The 21,979-nt window shown below is 38.8% G+C and overlaps 1 protein-coding gene across 1 annotated transcript in view; it reads right to left on the reverse strand.

Annotated features, from left to right (window-relative positions):
* The window catches only part of csmd2 (CUB and Sushi multiple domains 2), a 539,567-nt gene that overhangs the window by 253,532 nt on the left and 264,056 nt on the right, over nt 1-21,979 (reverse strand). The window contains exons 23-26 of the mRNA XM_069896324.1: nt 21,181-21,375; nt 16,803-16,919; nt 16,222-16,335; nt 1,231-1,326 (exon numbers count right to left, since the gene is read on the reverse strand). Of these exons, the coding sequence (XP_069752425.1) occupies nt 1,231-1,326; nt 16,222-16,335; nt 16,803-16,919; nt 21,181-21,375 (522 nt within the window). The remainder of the gene's footprint in view (nt 1-1,230; nt 1,327-16,221; nt 16,336-16,802; nt 16,920-21,180; nt 21,376-21,979) is intronic.

Consider the following 21,979-nt stretch of genomic DNA (forward strand, 5'->3'; position numbering starts at 1 on the left):
GCCTGTTTCAGCAGTGAGATCTCTTGGGACAAGAGACATGGGAGTTATGTCAATATCCTGGTCGAGCCAAATCCACAGCCAAGCCCTGCTTCAGGAATGTCAGCCACGGGGACATGAAACATACAGGAGTAACCAAACTCAGCTTGGACATTCCTCATTCTCCACATGTCTGTGTGGGTTTCCAGATTCCAAAAACTCTCGAAAACTTATTTCAAACCTTTTGAAAACTTCAAAATAAGCAAGAAGCCTAATAGCGTGAATACACCCGAGATTGCCTGATCTTGGAAGTTAAGCAGGCTCAGGCCTTGACAGCACCTGGAGGGAAGAACAACAAGGAACATCAGGTGCTGTAGGTTTCTGTAAGGGGCCCTGGATAAAGTGGCACCTCTCTGTCTGCCTTATGATGGACAAATGTTAAATAATTTTATGTATGTTACATTGTAAATGTAGTATTACATGGCAACAATTAGACCTTTACCTTTACAGGTACCTTTACATTGCTTTACCTTTACAGCATTCTGGCTGGTTGCATCACTGCCTGGTATGGAGGTGCCAACTCTCAGGACAAGAATAAACTCCAGAGGGTAGCTAACCAGACTTCACTCCATTGAGGACATCTACATGAGGTGAGTCTTTAAAAAAAAGCAGCCTCTATTCTCGAAGACCTTTTCACTCTGCGACAGATACAGAAGCCTAAAGACGAGCACTCAATGACACAAGGACAGCTCTTCCCCACTGCTATCAGATTCCTGAATAATCAATGCACTAGGCACTGCCTTACTTTTCGTGCACTACTTTAAAAAAAAAATGTAGTAATGTTATAAAATGGTTATAATATGTATGTTTGCAAAGTGATGCTGCCACAAAACATCAAATTTCGTGACTTGTGCATGACAATAAATTCTGATCTTATGATTAGAGATTAACAGCTCACATGTGTGTATTTGAGCAGCATGGACTTGTGGGCTGGAAAGCTCTCTTACTGTGCTGTACCTCTAAGATAGAATATGATCTAACAGTGTGCAAACTGAAACCCAATATTCCTTGATTTTTGATCAACACAGAGTTGTGACCAGAAGCTCCTCAAACAAAGCACTTCATTTTGACAGCTGGAGAGTGGTTCACAACTGTAAACCACACAATAATAATTCAGCTAGAGACCTTGATGAAAACAAACTAACATTTTAAGTCACTTCAATGCTTTAAAATGAGCTGCAGGTGTAAACGTACCTTGATAGACAAAGTGAAAACCTTTAGCTGTGGCATGACTCTTGGCACTAAATTTCATTAGCACTTGATTGGACGTGGCCAGAGGCAATGACTCCCCTGTGATAAAAGTGGAAAGAATTTGAGAAATACAATTGGAGTGATTTCTGAAACATCCAACAAGTGATGCAAATGCATAAGCAGTTCATTAAAGAAACCACTTCAGCTTTTCTGCCACATTCTTAGCTTGAGGAATAGATCAACAACAATTGTAGCCTTTATTACAGGTACCAATGTTCTGTCAAATTTTACAATACCCTCGAGAGAAATTGAAGCTTAGCCATAATAATTCAACCACGTGAGACAAAAATTTAAAACAAGCCTTCAGGGCAAATCTTGTCAAGTTCCCACATGGAGCCCTGCTTGCTTCTCACTTTCGAATGATTCATAAACTCTGAAGGCGTTCTCTCAATGTCAAAAGTCAATTACATTGCTGAACAACTCGTAAAATAAAATGTGCAAGACACGAAGGTTAAGAGGGGTGGAACAATCAGTGGTCCCACATTTTTTTTTTTGCGTTCACATGCAATTAGAGAGTGGCAAGCTCGATTAGCTTTCTGAAAGTTATATCTGCTAACTGCTGGTTTGGATTGTCTCGCACAAAATGTGCCTGGCATTCTGAAGCCGCAGAATCCTTCACAGCTCACTTTACTTGATGAAGTTGGTTCAGGTCATTTCTGCATTTGCATTAGTATACTCGACAATCCCCAGGGTATGCAAAAGTTCTGCACTGATAAACTTTGCTAATTAAATGTCATTATCTACCATAGCTTGCTATGATAGTCTCACTGGTCTTACAGAAATTCAATCCAGTATTTGAGAAAAGTTAAACTTGTTTTTGACATGCATCATTTCAACTTTATTTCATAGTTTGTGTTCACTTTTTTTCCCCCACTTTCCATTACTAACTTCCTTGTTTCAGGCAACTTCCTTTTGAGAACAACACGAGCAGCTTGAACATTCAATCTTTTTCAGCCATTCACTTCACTCCCAAATTGATTTCCCAATTAGCAACATGCTAATTAACACTGGTGAGTGACAAAAATCTTCCAGCTTGTCGGGAGGTTGCTCAAAGCACCAGAGACTCAGGTTCAATCCTGCCTGAGCTTGTGTGCTGTCTTTATGGAGTTTGGATGTGTATCTCCTCTGTTTGCTACCATTTCCTCCCACATCCAATGCTGTTCAGTTTGTTCGGTCAACTGGCCACTGTACATTGCCTGACAAATCTGGGAGGAGTTGATGAGACTATAGACCAACTCCTTGTTATGAATGCTAGACCTAGGGAGACCTGCACATATCAATGAGCTCCAATAAATTCTTCAAAACTCTCGACTTTTAGTAATAATTTCTTCTTCTCCGTCTGTGGCAGGATGTTTACATAGAGTGATTATTTGATTTCTTCTAAAAGTCAGAAAATACAATGATTGTAAAATCATAAATGATTGTTAAAATAGAATTGGGGATCAGTCTGTTTGGGAAAAACAATAAATGGGATTAGTATAGTATAATGTAAATGAGCAGTGACTCAATGGCTAAAGAACCTATTTCTGTGGTGTATCTTAAGCCCATTTCACATCAGGCCTCTTCCTTGAGGTCGGTTACAGGAATAGATGGAAAACAAAGAACTTACCTTTCAGATAGCAGCCCTAAAAGGCTGCTCCAGTGTCCCACTCATATCCAGAGGTGCCTCGTAGCGCCCTCTGGATCTGACAGAGGTGGGGCAATGGATGCCGTAGCACCAGACATCATCAAAATGCACTATAGCCGTGGCCGCCTTCCCTACCCATAATCCCTCAGGCATCTGGAACCACTCTGTGGTTCCCAGAGCAGTTGCAGCTGCATGGGGGATTATGGGTAGGGAAAACAGCCATTGCTTTGCCTTATTATGAGCCACAGAGACCCTGAAGGTCAAAGAGGCCCGGTGTGGCTATCCCAGCCCACACCAGTCGCCCCCTGACAGCTCCCGCTGCCGCAATACCCCTGACTTGGAGCGAAAAGGATGAGTGGGAAGATGGGTCACGGGATGACTGCATCATCAGCCCTCCCCTAAGCAATGCTCCACCAATTGTCCCTCACCGAGAGGGGTTAGATTATATGGCTCGGAGGCAGCCTCCGCACATTCAGAGAGGTATGTGGTTATGCATTTTGGCAGAGGTTCTCCGCCTTTACATTTGGACTTTTGCCCGATCTAAAAGGGTCTTCTGTTATTCTATGACTAGTCTGCAACACTCCAAGGCCAGTAAGAAATGATGGTGCAATTAATTAGCAGACCTTATTGTCTGAAATGTTTCTGATGTTAAATTGTTGGTGATTAACATTGACAAACCTCCTGCCAAGAAACAACTCACTTTGCCTCCTTTGACCTTTTTACCTCATGCTTTATTTTGGGATTATTCAGCATTGTAATTAACCTTTGATGTGCATGTGAGAATTCTTCTGGAATTTATTAATTGTTTGAGTGTCAAAGATATTTTTGCAAATACTTTAGGAATTTGCTTTGATCTAGATAAGGGATGTAATCGCAAATTTAACTGAAATTTTTATTGATTTCATGCAAAACGGCATCTAATACATTCAGGACATCAGCACTGAGAGAATAAAATGTCCTGATTCTAAGGATAATGGAGATTAGCAGTTGTAGGTAAGCATGGAAATAATCAATCAATTTTTTGTAGTGGTGGACTTGCTCGCCATTAAGATCTGGGTCAGCTCACCAGCATTTTGCATAAATCATTATCTTTCTTCCACTGGGACCAAGCAATGAAATTATTTGATACAGGGGAAAAAAAAGTCTGACAGCATTTTAGTTGAAAGACAGAATTCAAATCAAACAATTTTTTTTGTGCGAACAAAATGAGGCAGAGAAATTTGGAAATGGACTGCACTTTAACTTCTTCCAAAACATTACCTGTTTTTCAAGATGTTTGTTGTTAAAGAGATGAAACAAAATCCATCAACTGGTTTATTTTAACAATTCTGCTAATTTCTTCTGTCATTTCTTAGTCTTGAAATAAACTACTTTTAAGAGTTGGAACAATGGGCATTTAATAAAAGAATATTCATACAGTCGCATTAAGAATTACTCTGTCGTTTAAAATCCCATTAAAAATGTGTGAAAATGTATATCATGGCTAATGTGATTTATGGTGTGAAAAATAAAAAATTTAAAAAAAAATTAAAAAAAAATCTCAAGTCAGATGATCAAAGAGTCTATGGGAGACATGGGCTATAGAGAACGAATCTCAGTGTGCATATCACTTTTAACTGTTCTTTCTAACTTCTTAAACAGTCAGCTTTCGAGGCTGTGTGAACTTGTTAATGTGGAGAATGAGCCAGACCCAATGAGCCAAATTACTTCTTTCAGATATTGTCAGAGTGAGTTTGGATAAAGCTGTACCATGATGCAGTTTGCTAAATTTCTGTAAAAAATATCCATCCTTGCTGGACCTGATCTTTGTTATAGTTGTAGTATTTGCAAAATGATTTTTTTTTAAGATCCAATATCGCATTCAGCTTTGGCTATCCCAATTTAGTATCTTCACATCATTTCAGTGGGAGAATTTTGATTAGGAAAGATTTCCAATGGAGGTGACGGAGTGTGCGTTCTTTGAGAGGAAAAGCTGCTCTTCTTGATTATCCTCTTAAGCGTTAACAAGTTCATTTATTGGATGGGTTAGATCCACCTGGGCAGTTAGAAAGAGCAAGAGAAAATGTGATTCAAGCACAAAGCACTGGGAAAGATCTGAGTGGCACCAAGGGTCTAAGCATACTTATAGAAATTCAATCCTGGTACAAAGGACAAAGCACGTGACACAAATGTGGGTGAACCTCTCTCAACCTCAATATTTGATTTCTATTGAAGTTGTGGAGCTACCATTTGGTGCTACATTTGGAGGTATTGATTTAAGATGAACTTTCCCTTCTCTCTTGGTCGTCTGATGGAAAACTCTGCAGATTAAATGGGATGCAAGTCTGGCTTCAATTAACAGATTCTATCATGCGTTTTGGCATTTTTAGACCAACTGTCCATGAATATGGGGGCATTAAACAAAACTATCCACTAATTGGTTTATTAAACAAAAATTTAAAAATCAAAATTTTTCATCATGAACACGTCATGAGATAAGCTGTTTTGGAGCAGCATTGCAGGTGTAAAATTCCTATAAATTACATTAAAAAATAGTGCAAAAGAGGCAAGTGTGGTAGTGTCTCTTGTTCAATATCCATTCAGAAATATACTGGCAGGAGGAACAAAGTTGTTTTTGTATCATCGTGTGTTTGTCTTCAGATTCCTGAACCTTCCTGATTGTAGCAGTGAGAACAGGCCACAGCCTGGATGGTGATAGTCTTAAAGGATAGAAATTGCTTTCTTGAGACACCGCCTCTTACAGATGTCCTTAATGGAGTAAAATCTGATGCCCAGGATGGTGCTGGCCGAGCTCACAGCATTCTGTACACTTTTTCTGTCCAGGTCATTCTGTACACTTTTTCTGTCCTCTATACCAGACAGCGATGCAATCAGTCAGAATGCACACCTTTAGAAATTTGCAAGAATATTTGATGACATACCAAATCTCCTCGTGGAGTATAGCTGGTGGTGAATGTTTTCCATGATTACATTGAGATGGAGTCTGCCGGATAGATATTCATAGATGTTGAGACCCTGGAACTTGAAGTTCTTCACCCTTTCCACTGCTGACCTCTCATGAGGACTGGTTTGTGTTCTCCTGATTTCCTCCTTGTGAAGTCCACAATCAGTTCCTTAAATTTGATGAGATGAGGTCTTTTCACACCGCTATGTAAAATAGGGATTCCTGTGAAAATTTCCTGAGAACCCTCCCCTGAACCTGCAGTGTGAAAATATCAGCCGGGGAAAATTACCCAGGCCCACGGGCCACAGACCTGGGTAATTTCCATGGGCCACCCCCTCCCTGCTGTGTGAAAAGGCAAATGGCTAAGTGGGGAAGAGTCGTGACATCAGGGCTTGCACACTGCGTCACATCGGATATTAAAATAAAGAATAATACCACCTGACCAAAATGGGCCGATTCGGGACCACTTTGGAAAGTTGTGACAGCAGCTCAATGTGGGATCAATGGCCTCCTTGTTACCCATAATCTCCATGCAGCGGGAACCAGTCTGCATTTTCGAGAGCAGTTCCCGCTGCGTGAGGATTATGGATAATAAAGTCAGCTATTGATCCCGCATTGCACTGCTGCCATGATGTGCTGAAGCGCACCCAAAGTTGGGATTTGGGGGGGGTAAAGGAAGGCAACTTACTCCAGTGAGTGCGTAATGCATTATCGCTGGGGGCAATATCCCCCTAAATTGCCGAGGATGGCAGATTAGAGAGAATTTGGACTGTGGCGTGAAAGCCCTGGAAGGTCCCATCTTCCCAGGAATTTCACCGGGTCCAAGTAGGGTAACTACTTGCCAGCAGTGTGAAAAAGGCCTATTGAATGCAAGGCTGTCGTGACACCACTCAACTAGCTGATCTACGTCACTCCGGTATATTTACTCATTGCCATCTGTGATTCCACTAACAACTGCGGTGATAATTGGAAAATTTAAAGATGACATTTGAATTGTGTCTAGCCACACAGTCATGGTGTAAAGTGAGTCTAGCAATGGCAGGGGGTGGGGAACAGCATATTTTAATCCTCATGATGTATATCCAAATTCTAAATCAATGGTTCTCAACCTTTATCTTTCTACTCCCATCCCACTTTAAGTATTCCCCATGCCATAGCTGCTCTGTGATTAGCAAGGGATTGCTTTAAAGTGGTATGGGGCAGAAAGAAAAAGGTAGAGAATCACTGTTTTAAATCTATGGGTTTCATTAGACCCCTGATGGAAAATATTCATTTCTTTCGAGTCTTGATAACAGCAACACGCTTCATCTGTACTTTGACAATGTAAAGAACTGTAAAAATGATCAACCTGCCCCATTCTCTCGCTTATGATGCACAACCTCCTGGACTTAACTCTTCAGGAAGCAGAAGAGTAGTTGAACTGGGTCTGGATGTCAGAAGCATTTAGAAACTATTCAAATAGGTTTAAGAAGTTCTTTTAAAATTACTGAAATGTAAAGTAAAAGGAAATAAGACCTTAAAATAAACAAAATCAAAACATACATTCAACACAACTTATAACTTTAATTTAGTGTAATGTAGTTGGAAACTATACTATTTTCATGCTGCCTCGAGGATTGGTGAAAAATAAAGTTGGCATTCCCCTATGGGTAAACACACAGTTCTTTATCTCACAATTTTTGTTATTTCTAATCAATATTGAGCTCAATTAAAGGATGCAATTATGATAATTGACAACAAGGACTAACTAGTGGACCTCCCAGAAACACTTGAACCATTTCAATTATCCTACAGACAGAACCTTTCGACTGACGATGTTATAGTTTTGTCCCTCAACTCCATCCTGACCCAGCAGGAAAACGACACTTCATACGCCATTGAAGTCTCAGCGTTTCATACAATAATTCCCGAGAGATAGTTGGAGAAACTGTCCTTGCTGGGACTCAACACCTCTCTCTGTGACTGGATTCTGGACTTTATCATGGAAGTACCGCAGAGCTGTCCGGACTGACGAGCACCATTACACTAAGCACTGGTGCATCACAGAGCTGGGTGTCCACTCCGCTCCTGTTCCCGATATTGGCCATGACTGCAAAGAGATCCACTTCCAACAGAGTCATCCAACTTTCAGATGACGCAGCAGAAATTGATCTCATTAGCAACAACGTTGGGTCAAAATACAGAGAAGTGAAAAATCTCATGAAATGGTAGGAGAGCAACAACCCGAGTCTTAACGTGGACAAGACACAGGAAATAATTGTGGACTTCAGGAGGACTAGGGACAACCACCCCTCATTACACAGTATAGCTCAGTAGTGGAGAGAATGGAGAGCACCATGTTCCTCAGAGTCCACTTGAGAAGTGACCTATCCTGGACGTACATCTCCTCACTTGTCAGGATGGTACAACAGTGACTCTACTTCCTTAGAAGGCTAAGGCAGACAAGGCTACTGGTCACCATTGTCAACTTACTAAGGAGGTCTGCTGAGAGCATCCTGGCTGGCCGCATCACAGTGTGATATGGTTGCTGTAGAAAATCTGATCAGATGCTAATCCACAGAACTGTAAAAGTGGCAGGGAGGATCATTGGGGGTCACCCTCTTCTCCTCTCCACCCCCTCCCCAATTGATGGGATTTACCAGGATTGTGGTTTAAAGAGGGGTTGCAAAAACTAGGGAGGACCCGTACCACCCTGAAAGCTACTCCTGTTGGAAAAAAGATACGCAAGAATCAGAGCCAGAACCAGGAGGCTGAGGAACATCTTATTCCCAGGGGCAGTGAACAACTGATGAAACAACTGTCTGTGACTCTCCTATTAAGACAATGCAACATTTATCTGTATTTGTATGTGTTTTGGATTATTCTGCACCATGGACTGGGGAATTCTGTTTTGTTGCATTGTAGTGGTACAAACCGATGACAAATGAACTTGAATTAGCACTTTACAGAAGTGTTACTTGGACTGTTTCTCTTGGACTGTAACATTAGTTTCGCGAAAATGAGTTTAACTTCATCAATCTACAAGTCTGAGTTTTCATCAGCTGTGCTAAGGAAGAAAGTAGTTGAGGTGAGCATAATTAGCACCTTCAGATTCCTTCAACAGTTAAATTAAGATTGAATATGTGTGGTGACTGTAGGAAACCCACAGGACAAGTTAATTGCTTCCATGTTCTCAAACAGCAAACTAATAAGAGCTTGATAATCTCTTTGGATGTTGATGGTTATGAGTTCCTTAGAGAATTCATCCCTTTTCCTTGAATGATGCGTTGGAAACATTCACAAGCATCTGAATAGCTATGGGATATATCAGTTCAATTTTTTGCTGGAGAGGGGGTACTAATGGAAGTACAGAGCTGGACCATCAGACAGCACAAGGTACCAATCCCTAGGATGGTGCTTGGTATCATAACCATTTCACTTTAGAGTCTAAGGCTTGTTTCCATGAGTTTAGAAGGAAGCTGGGGGAAAATTTTTAAAAAAATCACTAGAAATTATGTTGAAGAAATGAAGTCATCCTTTTTTCTCTCATTTGAAAATGCTAAAAAGTGCAAGTTCATACAAATTGGCATGAATCAAACCAGGAATTGATTAGAGAAATTGAAAAGCATCGTACAAGATTAATGGCTGTAATCACCATCAAAAGGAAACTGTTGCACATTTTATAACAGACTTGCAATGGATTACTGAATCTTGTGTGCGGTGTCTACACTTACAGGAGGTTTTGTGTTGTCCAGGGAAGTTAATTAGTGAAAGGATACCGACGTCCAAGATAACCTTTAATATTACCTGGACTGCAAATACAATGGACAAACATGCATCAGATTTGTCACAACCCCTGCATAGGCTCAGGGATGCTAACAATCTCATCAAGCCCTGCTGCCATATGTTGAGGTGAAGGAAGAACTACCTAAAGGAGAAAAATATAATTATGGCTAACATGTGCAGGCACAAAGTTTCCTCACTTCAAAGATTAAACTCGTTTCTCTTTTCGTAGATACTTCCTGTCCTGTTGAGCTTTCTTTATTTAAAAAAGCATTTTCGGATTTTATCCACAGATCAAATCTGAAAATTTTTGGAAATGTCAGTTTTCTTATTTACGAGACAGAGCAAAGTCAAGCAATCAAAATGCACTCAACGTGTAAGGAATTATAGTAAACGGAATCAGTCACATGAACTACTTGAAATGACCCAGATTAATCATTTATAATGTTCACACAGCAAAGTCCATTGAACCTTCCCATATATCTGTACATATATATGGCCGGAGAAGATCAATAGAAGCTGACACTGGTGCGGAACACTTGGTGATGTGTAATCAGGAGTAAAATGTTGGTCGGATAATAACATTAAGCACAAGGAATAATTTTTCTTCGTTGCTTTCTTCATTCCGAACCCATTTGTGATAAGGATGTTCCCTCTAGTGGGAGAATCTGGAACAAGGGCTCACCATTTAATAGAAGACCGACCAGCGCATTGAAGAGAGAGAAAGTAAAATCTTCTCTCGTGCCCTGTTGAGAGTCTTTAGAGCTCCTTTCTTTGAAGACTGGTTGAGGCAGGGTCATTGAATATTTTAAGACAGAGATTTTTGATAACAATCAGGTGAAAGGTTGCAGCAAGTAGGATGGAAATATGAGTTGAGGTTAACATTATATCAGAAATAATTCTGCTAATAGAGCAGGCTTGAGAGGTCATGTGCATTACTTCGCCAGTGTTTAGTTTATGCATCCAAGAAGGTGGCATGTCACATGCTCACTAGATGAAATTAGACAAGGGTTCAAAGGAATTCTGAATGAATGATATTCACCTTGGGCTTTTCCAGATTTCTATTGACAAGAGTTTGAGGTTCAAGTATAAATTCAGAGTCAAGAGGATAGTTTTATTCAAGGTCTTTCACATGTTGGCTATCAAGGCAATATATTGCTGTTTAGAAAGTTGGGGGAGGAACAAAAGATGGATCTGGAAAATGTTTTTGAGTCTCCAAGAAAACAGGAATATGACTGTTAAAAAAATGTTTTGCCTTTGCAAGAAAGGAGGAGTTTACCTTGGCAATAAAATTGATGCTGAAGAACTCCACCCAGTTGAGGATAAGATAAAAAAAAGTTTTTAATGATTGATCATCTTGACTTCTTCTCAGCCATTTTAGATACTTTGAGTAAAGTTCTGAATCAAATTTGGAATTGGACCAGGAAACATAAAACTGTATTCCTGTGGTTTGAGTTGATGCATAGGTTATCTCCTGTGACACAATGCTTGATGATGCTGAGATACATTTGCCTTAACATTTGTAAAATTGAGACGAGTCGAGATGTGAACATTGGTGTGATATGGTCTTCTCCTCCTTCCCCCGCTCCCCCACCCCCCAAATCAAGGCCACGTACTGATATTCACAAATAGAATTTGCCTGTCATCTACGTCATGTCAAAACTTCCAAAGAACATGCAAGGCTAGAACTTCCAAATCATATGACTGTGCAGTATATTTTTGAGGAATACGAGGAAATTACTCATTATGGCCGGAGAACACATTAATATTACCTTCATATGACTATATAGGTGGACAGAACAATCTGACTGCCAGACACCCAGTTTGTGTATCTCCATTTGATGATATCATGACTGGAATATAGGACGAAGTGGGTAAGGCAGCTTACCCAAGTAATGAGACCGAATCCAAACTTTCCACCAAGTAAACAGCTTGAACAGGAAGGAAATCACTAATCAGATCCATCGTTACCATATTACTGAAAAGGGTACAACCAAAGCATCTTGAATTACTTTTTTTCTTTAATGATCCTCCATTATAAGGAGGAGCAGCTTTTCTGTTGCATACTACCTATCGTAGATAGTTAAGTAGCCCGAAAGCACAGTGGAAAAATGATAACACGTCAGGAGCAACAGAAGAATTTACTCATTTCTCCTCACAACCTCTTGTCCTTGCAGCACAAACTATAGTTAAGGAATCAGATTTTGCTCATTCATTAATGAAAATTATGACGTTGATTGTAGAAGATGCAATTTCTCAGTGAAAGAAACAGCTTTGATGAAAAACTCTGCAATTTAAGCAACGATTTGCAAGTGGAGAGTGCAGAGTTACAATGATCAACAATTAAAGCAATTTCACCAGGGTTAAATTGATCAAACTCCCAGATGGATGGAGCCAAGTTTTTGCAGATGGTTCCATATCACCCAACCTTGAGTGGTTTGGAAGAATAAACCATTAAAGCTGTGAAAGAGGGAACAAAAATATGATGTACTGAAATGGAGACAGAAACAAACCACTTTTTAATTTACTACTGGATTTACCTCTCAAGGATCAGACAAATTTCTTCCGAGGGTGGAATACTTTGGATTTGTATGTGATGGATCCTCATGCTCAAACATACAGAGTGAATGAGGACACACCCCAGGAGAAGGTGCTACCATCTTACTACTGCCATTCCAATACCACTGGCGTTCCAATACCACTTGAGCCACTTCAATTTCAGCAAGTGAGAAAACCACCAAAAAGGGGGTTTTATAATCTTGGTTCTAGCACAGGACTATTTTTCACTGTGTAATATGAATTAAGTAATTTTTTTTGGGGGGGTGGAAAAATTAGGAACACGATACTATATAAAGATTTAATAAAAATAATTTACAAATTGAACATTGCTAGCCAGTGAGTATGGAAAAAGGAGAGTTATAGTTTGGACATTGGCAGCAATATTTGTATGAGAAATTACTGATCAGTGAGAGATAGTATACTGACAAAGCACAAAAAAGTTAACCTTCAAATACATTCAATTTCCACATCATCAGGCATTACATCACAGGATAGAACCAATAAATGCAGCAACAATTTATTTTTTTACTTTTCTAAAGATTATTCTTTTCAGACTAGGAGAGTTAAACGATCTGAAACTTTCTTCAGGGGTAAATGCAATGCCAGTAGTACGAGTGTATTGTAACTCATGTCAGAGAGATAAATCTTATCACAAGAACGGAGGATTCTTTGCAATTTTTAGATGTAGTGATCTGCCAAGTGAATAACAGCATTTGAACAATTAGTTTGACAATTTAGTGAGACCAGGAAAAATGTCAACAAAATTATCAATTTTAAAGATGATTTCAACACAAGTATACATGATGTACCCAGGCACTTTATAATGTCTGTCAGTGTGAATCATTTAAGTGACATTGTTAGTCTATAATTATTTAATAGAGTATTTCAGATCTTAAGGAGAGATGATCAAATTCCTGGTTCAGATTAAAGTTGAGATTCCTTCATGTCAGGCTATGGAACATTCAGCACTGCCGGTTTTGACACTGCAGGGAAAATATGGAGGCATATCAGCTTCAGAAAACTGCAACAATCAAATGATGAGGAACCTCCGATTTAAATTCTTACTCACGAAGGAGATGTTGTTTCATACATGAATCTCTTAACTTTAGAATGACTGGATATCCCATTGGAACCAATAACATCTGTTGCTCTTGGAATGCATATTCTAGTTAAACTGGTACAATTCTGTCAGATAGCTAGCTTCCAATACATTTTTAAGGCCCCTTTTTATGTTGTATTTTACTCCAATTTGTGTTTCAGGTTGGATCTGGAATGTACACGTCAGCAAGACATATTTCCAGGTAGTTTTTGAAAAGTCGCATTATAATTCCAGGCGAAGGCTTGTACAACACCACAGTGCAGCTGGGGTCAGATTTCGCCCACTATGCCATTAACATTCTTGATCAGTAGCATCTGTCCCTGACATAAAAAACATCTCGCAAGGTTTGCACACTCTAGTTCTGCTGGTAGTCAAGTTCGGTTCAAAGCAGTCGTGAATGTCAGAATTTCCATACTCAAAGCTGCTGGCCAGGAATGCATTTGTAACCTTTGCGCCCATTGAACTTGCCACTGTTTTCTGTATGCCAAGTTTTTTTTTTACAGGTAATTCACTCAAATAACTATAATCCTTCATAATTATGCATGATAATTAACATGCATTTGAAGAAGACCACAGAGCCCACCTCACTGACAAAAGACAAAGGAGGAAAAACCCAACACCCAACCCCAACCCACCAATTTTCCCTTGCAACCGCGCCTGCCTGTCCCGCATCGGACTTGTCAGTCACCAACGAGCCTGCAGCAGACGTGGACATACTCCTCCATAAATCTTCATCCGCGAAGCCAAGCCAAAGAAAAAATAAATATACACCAGTGGGTTCAATAGCAAAACCCCAGTGTTCCGGTAGCTGAACAACTTTAACTTTCTATTCACTGATTGATGTGTGATATCAGGCTTTTCATATGTGATAGCTTAACAATTCTGACATTACCTATTGGTACAACTTCCAATTTTATATTTTATGGTCCACCCAGTACTCTTATTTTATGGAAAAAAATCCACAGATAACTATATTGACAATAATACATAAACTACAGATGCATTTTTGAGGGCTATTTTTTTCCTGACCTCACCAAATTAAAAACATGATTTGTCTTGTTGGACCCACAATTAATATCTTTACCTGTGCATATATCAGCCCCATGTTTGCATTCACCAGTTACATATATATTAGCTACTGATTCTCTTTTCATACTGCAGCTTCCGTAAAGTTCAACATCGTTATTCCCTCAGTGCTGGTCAGGAAACTTCAAACTCTGGGCCTCTGAACACCCCCCCCCCCCCCCCCCCCCCCGCAACTGGATTCTTGACTTCTTCATTGGAAGACTACAGTCAATGTGATTTGGAAACAATGTCTCCTCCTCACTATCAAGACAGGTGCACCCCAGGGATGCGTGCTTATCCCACTGCTCTATTCACTATACACCCATGACTGTGTGGCCAAACAATTCCAATGCTATCTACAAATTTGCCGACGACACCACAGTTGTCGGCTGAATCACAAACGGCAATGAGGAAGCGTACAGGAAGGAGAGAGATCAGTCGTTGAGTGGTATCACACCAACAACCTCGCACTCAATTTTAGCAAAACCAAGGGGAAGGTCGTGAACTTCAGGAAGAAGTCAAGGGAATACAACCCAGTCTTCATTGAGGGTTCAGCAGTGGCGAGGGTCGAGAACTTCAAATTCCTGGGTGTCAACATCTCAGAGGATCTGTCCTGGAGGCTCCATGTCAATGCAATCACAAAGAAGGCTATACTTTTGAGATGTTTGCAGAGATTAAGAATATTACCGAAGACTCTCTGACATTTACAGGTGTACCGTGGAAAGCATTCAAGGTGGTTGCACCACAGTTTGGTACAGATGTGCCGACACTCAGGAGAAGAAAAGCTCAAGAAGGTTGTTAACTCAGCCTGTGACATCATGGGCACAAGATTTCATTCCATCGAGGATATTTACAAGCGCAGTCAGTATCTTAAGAAAGCAGTCTCCATTCTCAAGGACCTTCACCTCCCAAACCATGCCTACTTCACTGCTACCATTGGGGAAAAAAGGTACAGGAGCCGAAAGATGAGCAGGTAGCATCACAAGGTCAGCTACTTTCCCACTGCCATTAGATTCCTGAATGACCAAAGGCCTGCCTTATTTTGAGTTTTCATTCACTATTTTTTTTTAAATTTAATTTTGTAAGGTCGTTTATACGCATGTTTGGACTGTGATGCTGCCACAAAACAATAAATTTCGTGACTTGTTTATGACAATAAAATCTAATTCTGGAAATGGTTACAAGCAATGACTGCATCAAAGATGGTGGAAAATCCTGCCCATGCATTGGCCTGACGCCTTCTTTTAACCAGCACTTAATATAGTATTCAAATTGTTTTCCAAATATGTCTAGTGATTAACAGGAGATAGAGTTTAAAATAATGTTAATCAATAATTATGTCAGATCTGAGACTCTGATCTTCAAGTATCCTTTAACTCAATTGATCAAACACTGTGTTTATGGGAAGGGCTCACAGGGCCAGTTTCTTACTGTGAATTTTTACTGGGCAGGATGGTCAAGGACCTTTGTCTTAGAGAAAAGATCAGTACAAGGCTCTTATCTTCAGTGTCTGAGGCATTGATGGCTGAGAACTCAGTCTCCAAACATACTGCAGCTTGAATGCTTGAGACTGGGGGGGTCTTAATTCTGGACCGTCATCACCACAATGGAATTGCTAGTTAGCTGCCTATGTTATTCATCCCAGTATTTACAGCACGGCATTCACATGGTATAACATAAAGCACAACGTTCTAATATTGTCCTTGTCAATCACATTTGTAAATTGTAAACATTTCATTCCGCTAGTCAATCACAGTATTGTGAATCATAGCCTATCAGAATCCATGTTAAACCCCTGGAAAACTGAGGCATTGGATAGGTTAAACTTGGAAACTTTTTTTTGTGTATGTGATAATATATCCAATTGTTTTGAATTACCTGTGTGAGAGCCAGAGAGTGAACTGAGGAGCCTTGAATGTTGGGTGGGACCATCATGCACTTCCACCACGTCATTCAGCGCTGTTTGAAAATATGTAAACTGGCCAAATACCACTACATGGCAAGAAAAAAAAAACAATTATTAAGACGACATCGATAAAATGAAGACGGAAAATTAGCCAGCGTTGTGCAGTTTAAATTAGAATCTTCCAGCATTATTTGATAATCAAGTTCATTTAGAAATAAAACCACCGTCAAAAATTCAAATGGAAAAACATCATGCAACTTTGAGATCACAGCAAGGGCTAAGAATGTGGCAGCCTGAAATATATGTAATTGATAGGATTAGTATCCAAATCCGAGCTGTTGAATCTTTTAATATCAAATTCATTTATAATGAATAAATGTGAGGAAAACATGCTTAGTAACCATCATGAATGGATCTATTGATATAAACTATATCAAACAATTTAATCATATAGAATTGGAAATATTAATTGAAAATATATCCTAATATACTGTATATGACTAGAAGTTAATAGTGACAGGTACTTTTGTTTCAATTAGAGAGTGTTCCATACCATAATCTTTGGACACAATGATGGAATATAAGCAAGTCTGTCCACCAGTATAGTTCTTTGGATAGTTTGGAGACAAAATTACGCCTTCTGATCCAATATATTGGCCGCCACATGGTGCTGAAAAACGAAACATGCAATAGTAAACAGAAATGTAGTGCAACAATAATTCTGCCTGATAGTCCTGTTTGATTGCAGAACACTAGAACTTTAATGCATCCTAGTACATTTACATGCACATTTAATACATACCTCATCCTGCTTACACTTAACCATTCCATGGTACTCAGTGAAATTCAATGGGCAGCTGTCTAATTACAAAGCTTCCTTGGTTGCTGTACCTCAGACTCATGACTTTTCAACATGTGAAACTGCCACTATTTTTGACACTGTTGCAAGTCATTGTTTTTTTAAAAAAAACAAGGATCGCTGTGAACATTTATTATTTACCTGACGCAATTATTGCCTCTCTTAATTTAATTGAGTTTACTCTTGCAGTTTTTCTTTACAAGGCCCTGTTTGGCTGCAGCAAATAAGAATTTTGATGGATATAAATGTTTCTGACAATAAATGTATCAACACTACTCTTTCCAAGATTGCCACTATGACCAATGCCAAACCAACCCTGTAGCATCTATTTGTCATCCAAGCATTTTCCAGAAAATTACAAGCATCAGTTATGTTTGAAGACTCAGTATGTTTTCTTTTTGGTGGTCAAAGATGGGTCATTTCAGTCCAAACATTTTTCTAAAACTACACTGTACTCAATACAATATAATCCAGCAAATATGATCAGCATTTACATTTCTCCCTCAAAATCAAACCTATTTTAGATAAAGCATTTTAGCTCCAACTCTCATTTTATGTATTAGTATCTGTCATTTCTGCAATATCACCTGGCAGCTCCACAAACTTCTTAGTTTCTCAAATAAGAGACATGTAAAAATATTCATCACTCTGAGAATTTTTATATGAAAATGCTTCATAGAGAATTCTCTCTCATCTCAAGTCTGATACTCCCCTTCTTTCCACCACTGTTTAGAATGAGGCAGAAGAGAGTAAACAGAGAAAGCTTATTCACCAAGAGATTAAATATTTGTGCTAATTGTTTAAAATATGAGCATAATATTCTTCTGTTCCCCATTTTAGGAAAAGTGTTCAATGGTTTAATTTGATGTTATAACAGCAGACAGAACATGCATGAAATTTGAAAATATACCCACTAAAATTATTGCCATCAGAATTTTTGAAATGTGCCAAATTAATTACACAACTTAATTCTTAAGTAAATTAACACAAATGAACAGGTTACACAGCCAACCAGATTCTTTACAAAACAACATTTAATGACATGATTGAAATAATAAGTCACGTCTCCAGAATGGAGGACCATCGCCTTCCCAAGATCGTGTTATATGGCGAGCTCTCCACTGGCCACCGTGACAGAGGTGCACCAAAGAAGAGGTATAAGGACTGCCTAAAGAAATCTCTTGGTGCCTGCCACATTGACCACCGCCAGTGGGCTGATCTCGCCTCAAACCGTGCATCTTGGTGCCTCACAGTTCGGCGGGCAGCAACCTCCTTTGAAGAAGACCGCAGAGCCCACCTCACTGACAAAAGACAAAGGAGGAAAAACCCAACACCCAACCCCAACCCACCAATTTTCCCCTGCAACCGTGTCTGCCTGTCCCGCATCGGACTTGTCAGCCACAAACGAGCCTGCTGCTGACGTGGACATTACCCTCCATAAGTCATCGTCCGCGAAGCCAAGCCAAAGAAAATGACTGGTCCAGAAGCCTCCTCTGACCCAAGTTGTAAGCTCAATACATCAAGAGGTTTTATGTGAATAATCTGACCACTTAAAAGCAAAGATACACCCTGAGGCTGAATTGACTGTCAAAGAAAATGCATCTGTCAGCTGTTAATAATTAAGCTTAGTTCAACAAAATTAAATAAAAAGATGGGTTGGTTAGTTTTCAATGAAGATCCAGGTGCAGCAAGCGATAGGAGGCAGCTTTATAATGATATGAATTCAGGATTAAGAAAGCATTAATGTAATTGTATTAGACCCAGGTGAGACCACATCAGGAACAGCGTAACCTCTTCAATTATGGCAGCAAGATGTTTATGCCACTGTGGGACGACTGCATTAATTTATTGGATTGATTTGAGCAACAGCAAGTTTGCATTTCAGAGGAGGAATGGAGATTATTCTGAAGAGTTTAGAAGCAAATCTCATTGAAAAGTAGTAAATTTTTTTAAAGAGGAGAATGTTTTCCTTGATTGAGGAGGCAAGGCCAGGAATCACAGTTTGAGAACAAGGGTTAGAATGCTCAGGATTGAGATTACAAAGACTTTCTTCACTCAGAGCATAATGGCCCTGTGGAGTTATTCAAACCAGAAGGATGTAAAAGCTCAAATCATTAGGTTCATTGAAATCAATTTTTTTTTTAGATATTCTGGGCATCAATGCATTTGGGCATTGTACGAGAAACTGGCACTCAGGTAGAAGATTAATTTTGATCTCATTGAATGAAGGAGCAAGCTTGAAAGGTTGCATGACCTAATCTTGCTTCTATTTCAAATTATTTTGAAATCAAAGCACTTAAAACACCCAAAAGCACATGAAATCAATTAAAAACAGTTAATGCAATTCATCAAAAAGAATGCTAATTACTAGAGACTTAATTACCCCTGCTACTCCCATAATCCCTTTTTGAAATGGAGTTGACAAACTTGCCAAGTTAAACTGAGAACAATTCTCCAATGTAATTGCTAATAAAATGAAAGGATGTGGTGCTTGGGTGCTGTACTTCGCAAGGTGCACAGAAATTACAATGGCAATACCCTCTCAGGAAGTTTGGGATATTCATGTTCATACTCAATTACTCCAAAGTCTCGGTATAGTAAGCAAGTTTTAAACGGCAAGTTAAAATTGTGACAGATATGAGTCATGTTCATTTTTGTACTATTTACGTTTCCAACATATTTTTCTCTTGGGATAGGATGATAATATACTCTTGGGTGATGCTTCATGTAACCAGTCAAAAGGTTATCTAGTTACCAAAGTTTCAAACTGTACATGATCCAAATGCAGTTAAAATATTGATGAGCTATTATTGAAGTATTTTAAAAATGGGTGACTGAATTGAAGAGGAAAATAAGAAAAGAAATTGCCGCAAAGTTTAAAAATATGGCAGATAATTCAAAGCAGAGGTTCATTACACATGAACAGAAAAAAACTCTCGCAAAGAAAATGAAAATACAATGAAGCTGAGCATCCAACTAAAAAATGGAGGTTCATTGAAATGAAGTCATACTTACTGAGTAATTTGTCAACTGAAAACGTTTTTTTTTAAAAAATGATGTTATGAAGAGCAAGGGGTAATGGAGATGGCTGGGGGGCCAGGGGAGGGCAAAGCACCATTCAATATAAATTAAGGATTAAACTGTTAGTTTATTGTATAGTGATGAACATGTCCTTTCAGAATTTGTCAAATTTAAATTCTAATGCACATTCATACTTAAGAGCTGAGAAAACAGACTGGTGATTTATTGCAGTTTGTGTAATATCTTTTGAGTGATGAGCTCCTGATTTTTTTTGATTGCATCTTTGAAATTATTTCTGTTCCTCAAAGGAAATTGTACGAGGGATTTTGCTTTTACATCGCGTCTTCCTTGTGCCTAAAATGGTGTCCCATTCTATCAACATTATTCACAAAACACAAAACAGTTTGTAGCTGTTATCCATTATGATTTCTGGGCATAGCTTTCAGCTTCTGAGCTTTTCAGTCAAGATTGCATGTCTTCAGATAGGAACTCAACACAGTTCTCTGAAGTGATGACATTCCAAGTCACAGATGATGGGATAATATTTTGTCTTCATCAAATAGCAGGAGGCGGGATGAGTCAAACTTCTGTCCATAACAGAATCCAATAGGCCATCACAAAATAAACCTGAACAAATTATTTTAACATCTCACATTCCATGAGATTCTTATCTATATGGTGAAGATGAAATATTATGTTGTGAATGATACAATTATGTTCAAATACCAAACAATTTCACGGAGAGAGAAAATGGGATACATGTATGGTTAAATAAAATTGAATGAAGTAAACAACTTCACTCTGATAAATTAACAAGGTGCTTTCCAGTGCAATATCTATAAAAGATTTGGAATAAATGAGCTGCCAATTTCTCATGCACTATGTTGACATATGCAAAATCTCTTATCAAGTTAAATATTGGAGGCAAAATGGCTAAAGGACATAACTTCTAACATTTTTTTTTCATTTAGGTAAGGAAATAAAGGTTAATGCATAAAAAGTTATATTGTGTGCAAATACAACAGGGTTTAACTTTTCCATTTGAGTTTACCTGAACAGGAAGGGACTGGCTTATTCCAAGAAGGTTTCCCATCTCCTCCCATGATGCAGGTCAGAGTTGAATAACCAACTATCTCGTAGCCACTGTCGCAGTAAAAGGTCACTGTCGATCCAAGCTTGAGATCTGTTCCCACCCTTGTACCATTCTTGATTGTTCCAGGATCAAAGCAAGATTCCCTGGGGTTCTCTTTAAGAATAAAATAATCACAAATTAATTTGCCTTTTACTCTTTTAGCGAGTTGAATGACCAAAAAAATCTAAAAAGATATTACAGAATGTGCAATTCCAATGACAAAAACAATTTGTGGCATTTCACCACCTAGAAGTGAAGAAATACAGCTTTCATGAACAGTACAATTTCCAACATATATTGAAGAACAAGGGTGTGAAATTTACCAAAAACACAGATGTCAGAAATAGGCAAAGGGGCTTATTGGAGAAGGAAGAAGAATTACTTCAAGAAGACAACTTGAAGTGAAGATATTTACATTACACATTAATACTGTTCACATCAGAAAGTCTCAAGCATTTTATAGTGTGCAAAATATATTTTTGAATTCCGGTCACATGACAATTAATAACAAGTGTACAAACAATATGGATTCACCAGTTCAAATCATTTTTTTTTGCAATATTTTATTTTGAGAATTTTCAATCAACGTGTAGTCAAAATGAAGAATAATCAAAAAGAAAAACATAAATCTTAACAAAATAATACAAGCATCGATCTGCATGTTTTGATATTAAAGGTTAAAAAAGAGTCAATATGTGATTTAATTATTATAAAGAAA

This window comes from Narcine bancroftii, chromosome 8, assembly GCF_036971445.1.
Source record: "Narcine bancroftii isolate sNarBan1 chromosome 8, sNarBan1.hap1, whole genome shotgun sequence".
Lineage (NCBI taxonomy): Eukaryota > Metazoa > Chordata > Chondrichthyes > Torpediniformes > Narcinidae > Narcine > Narcine bancroftii.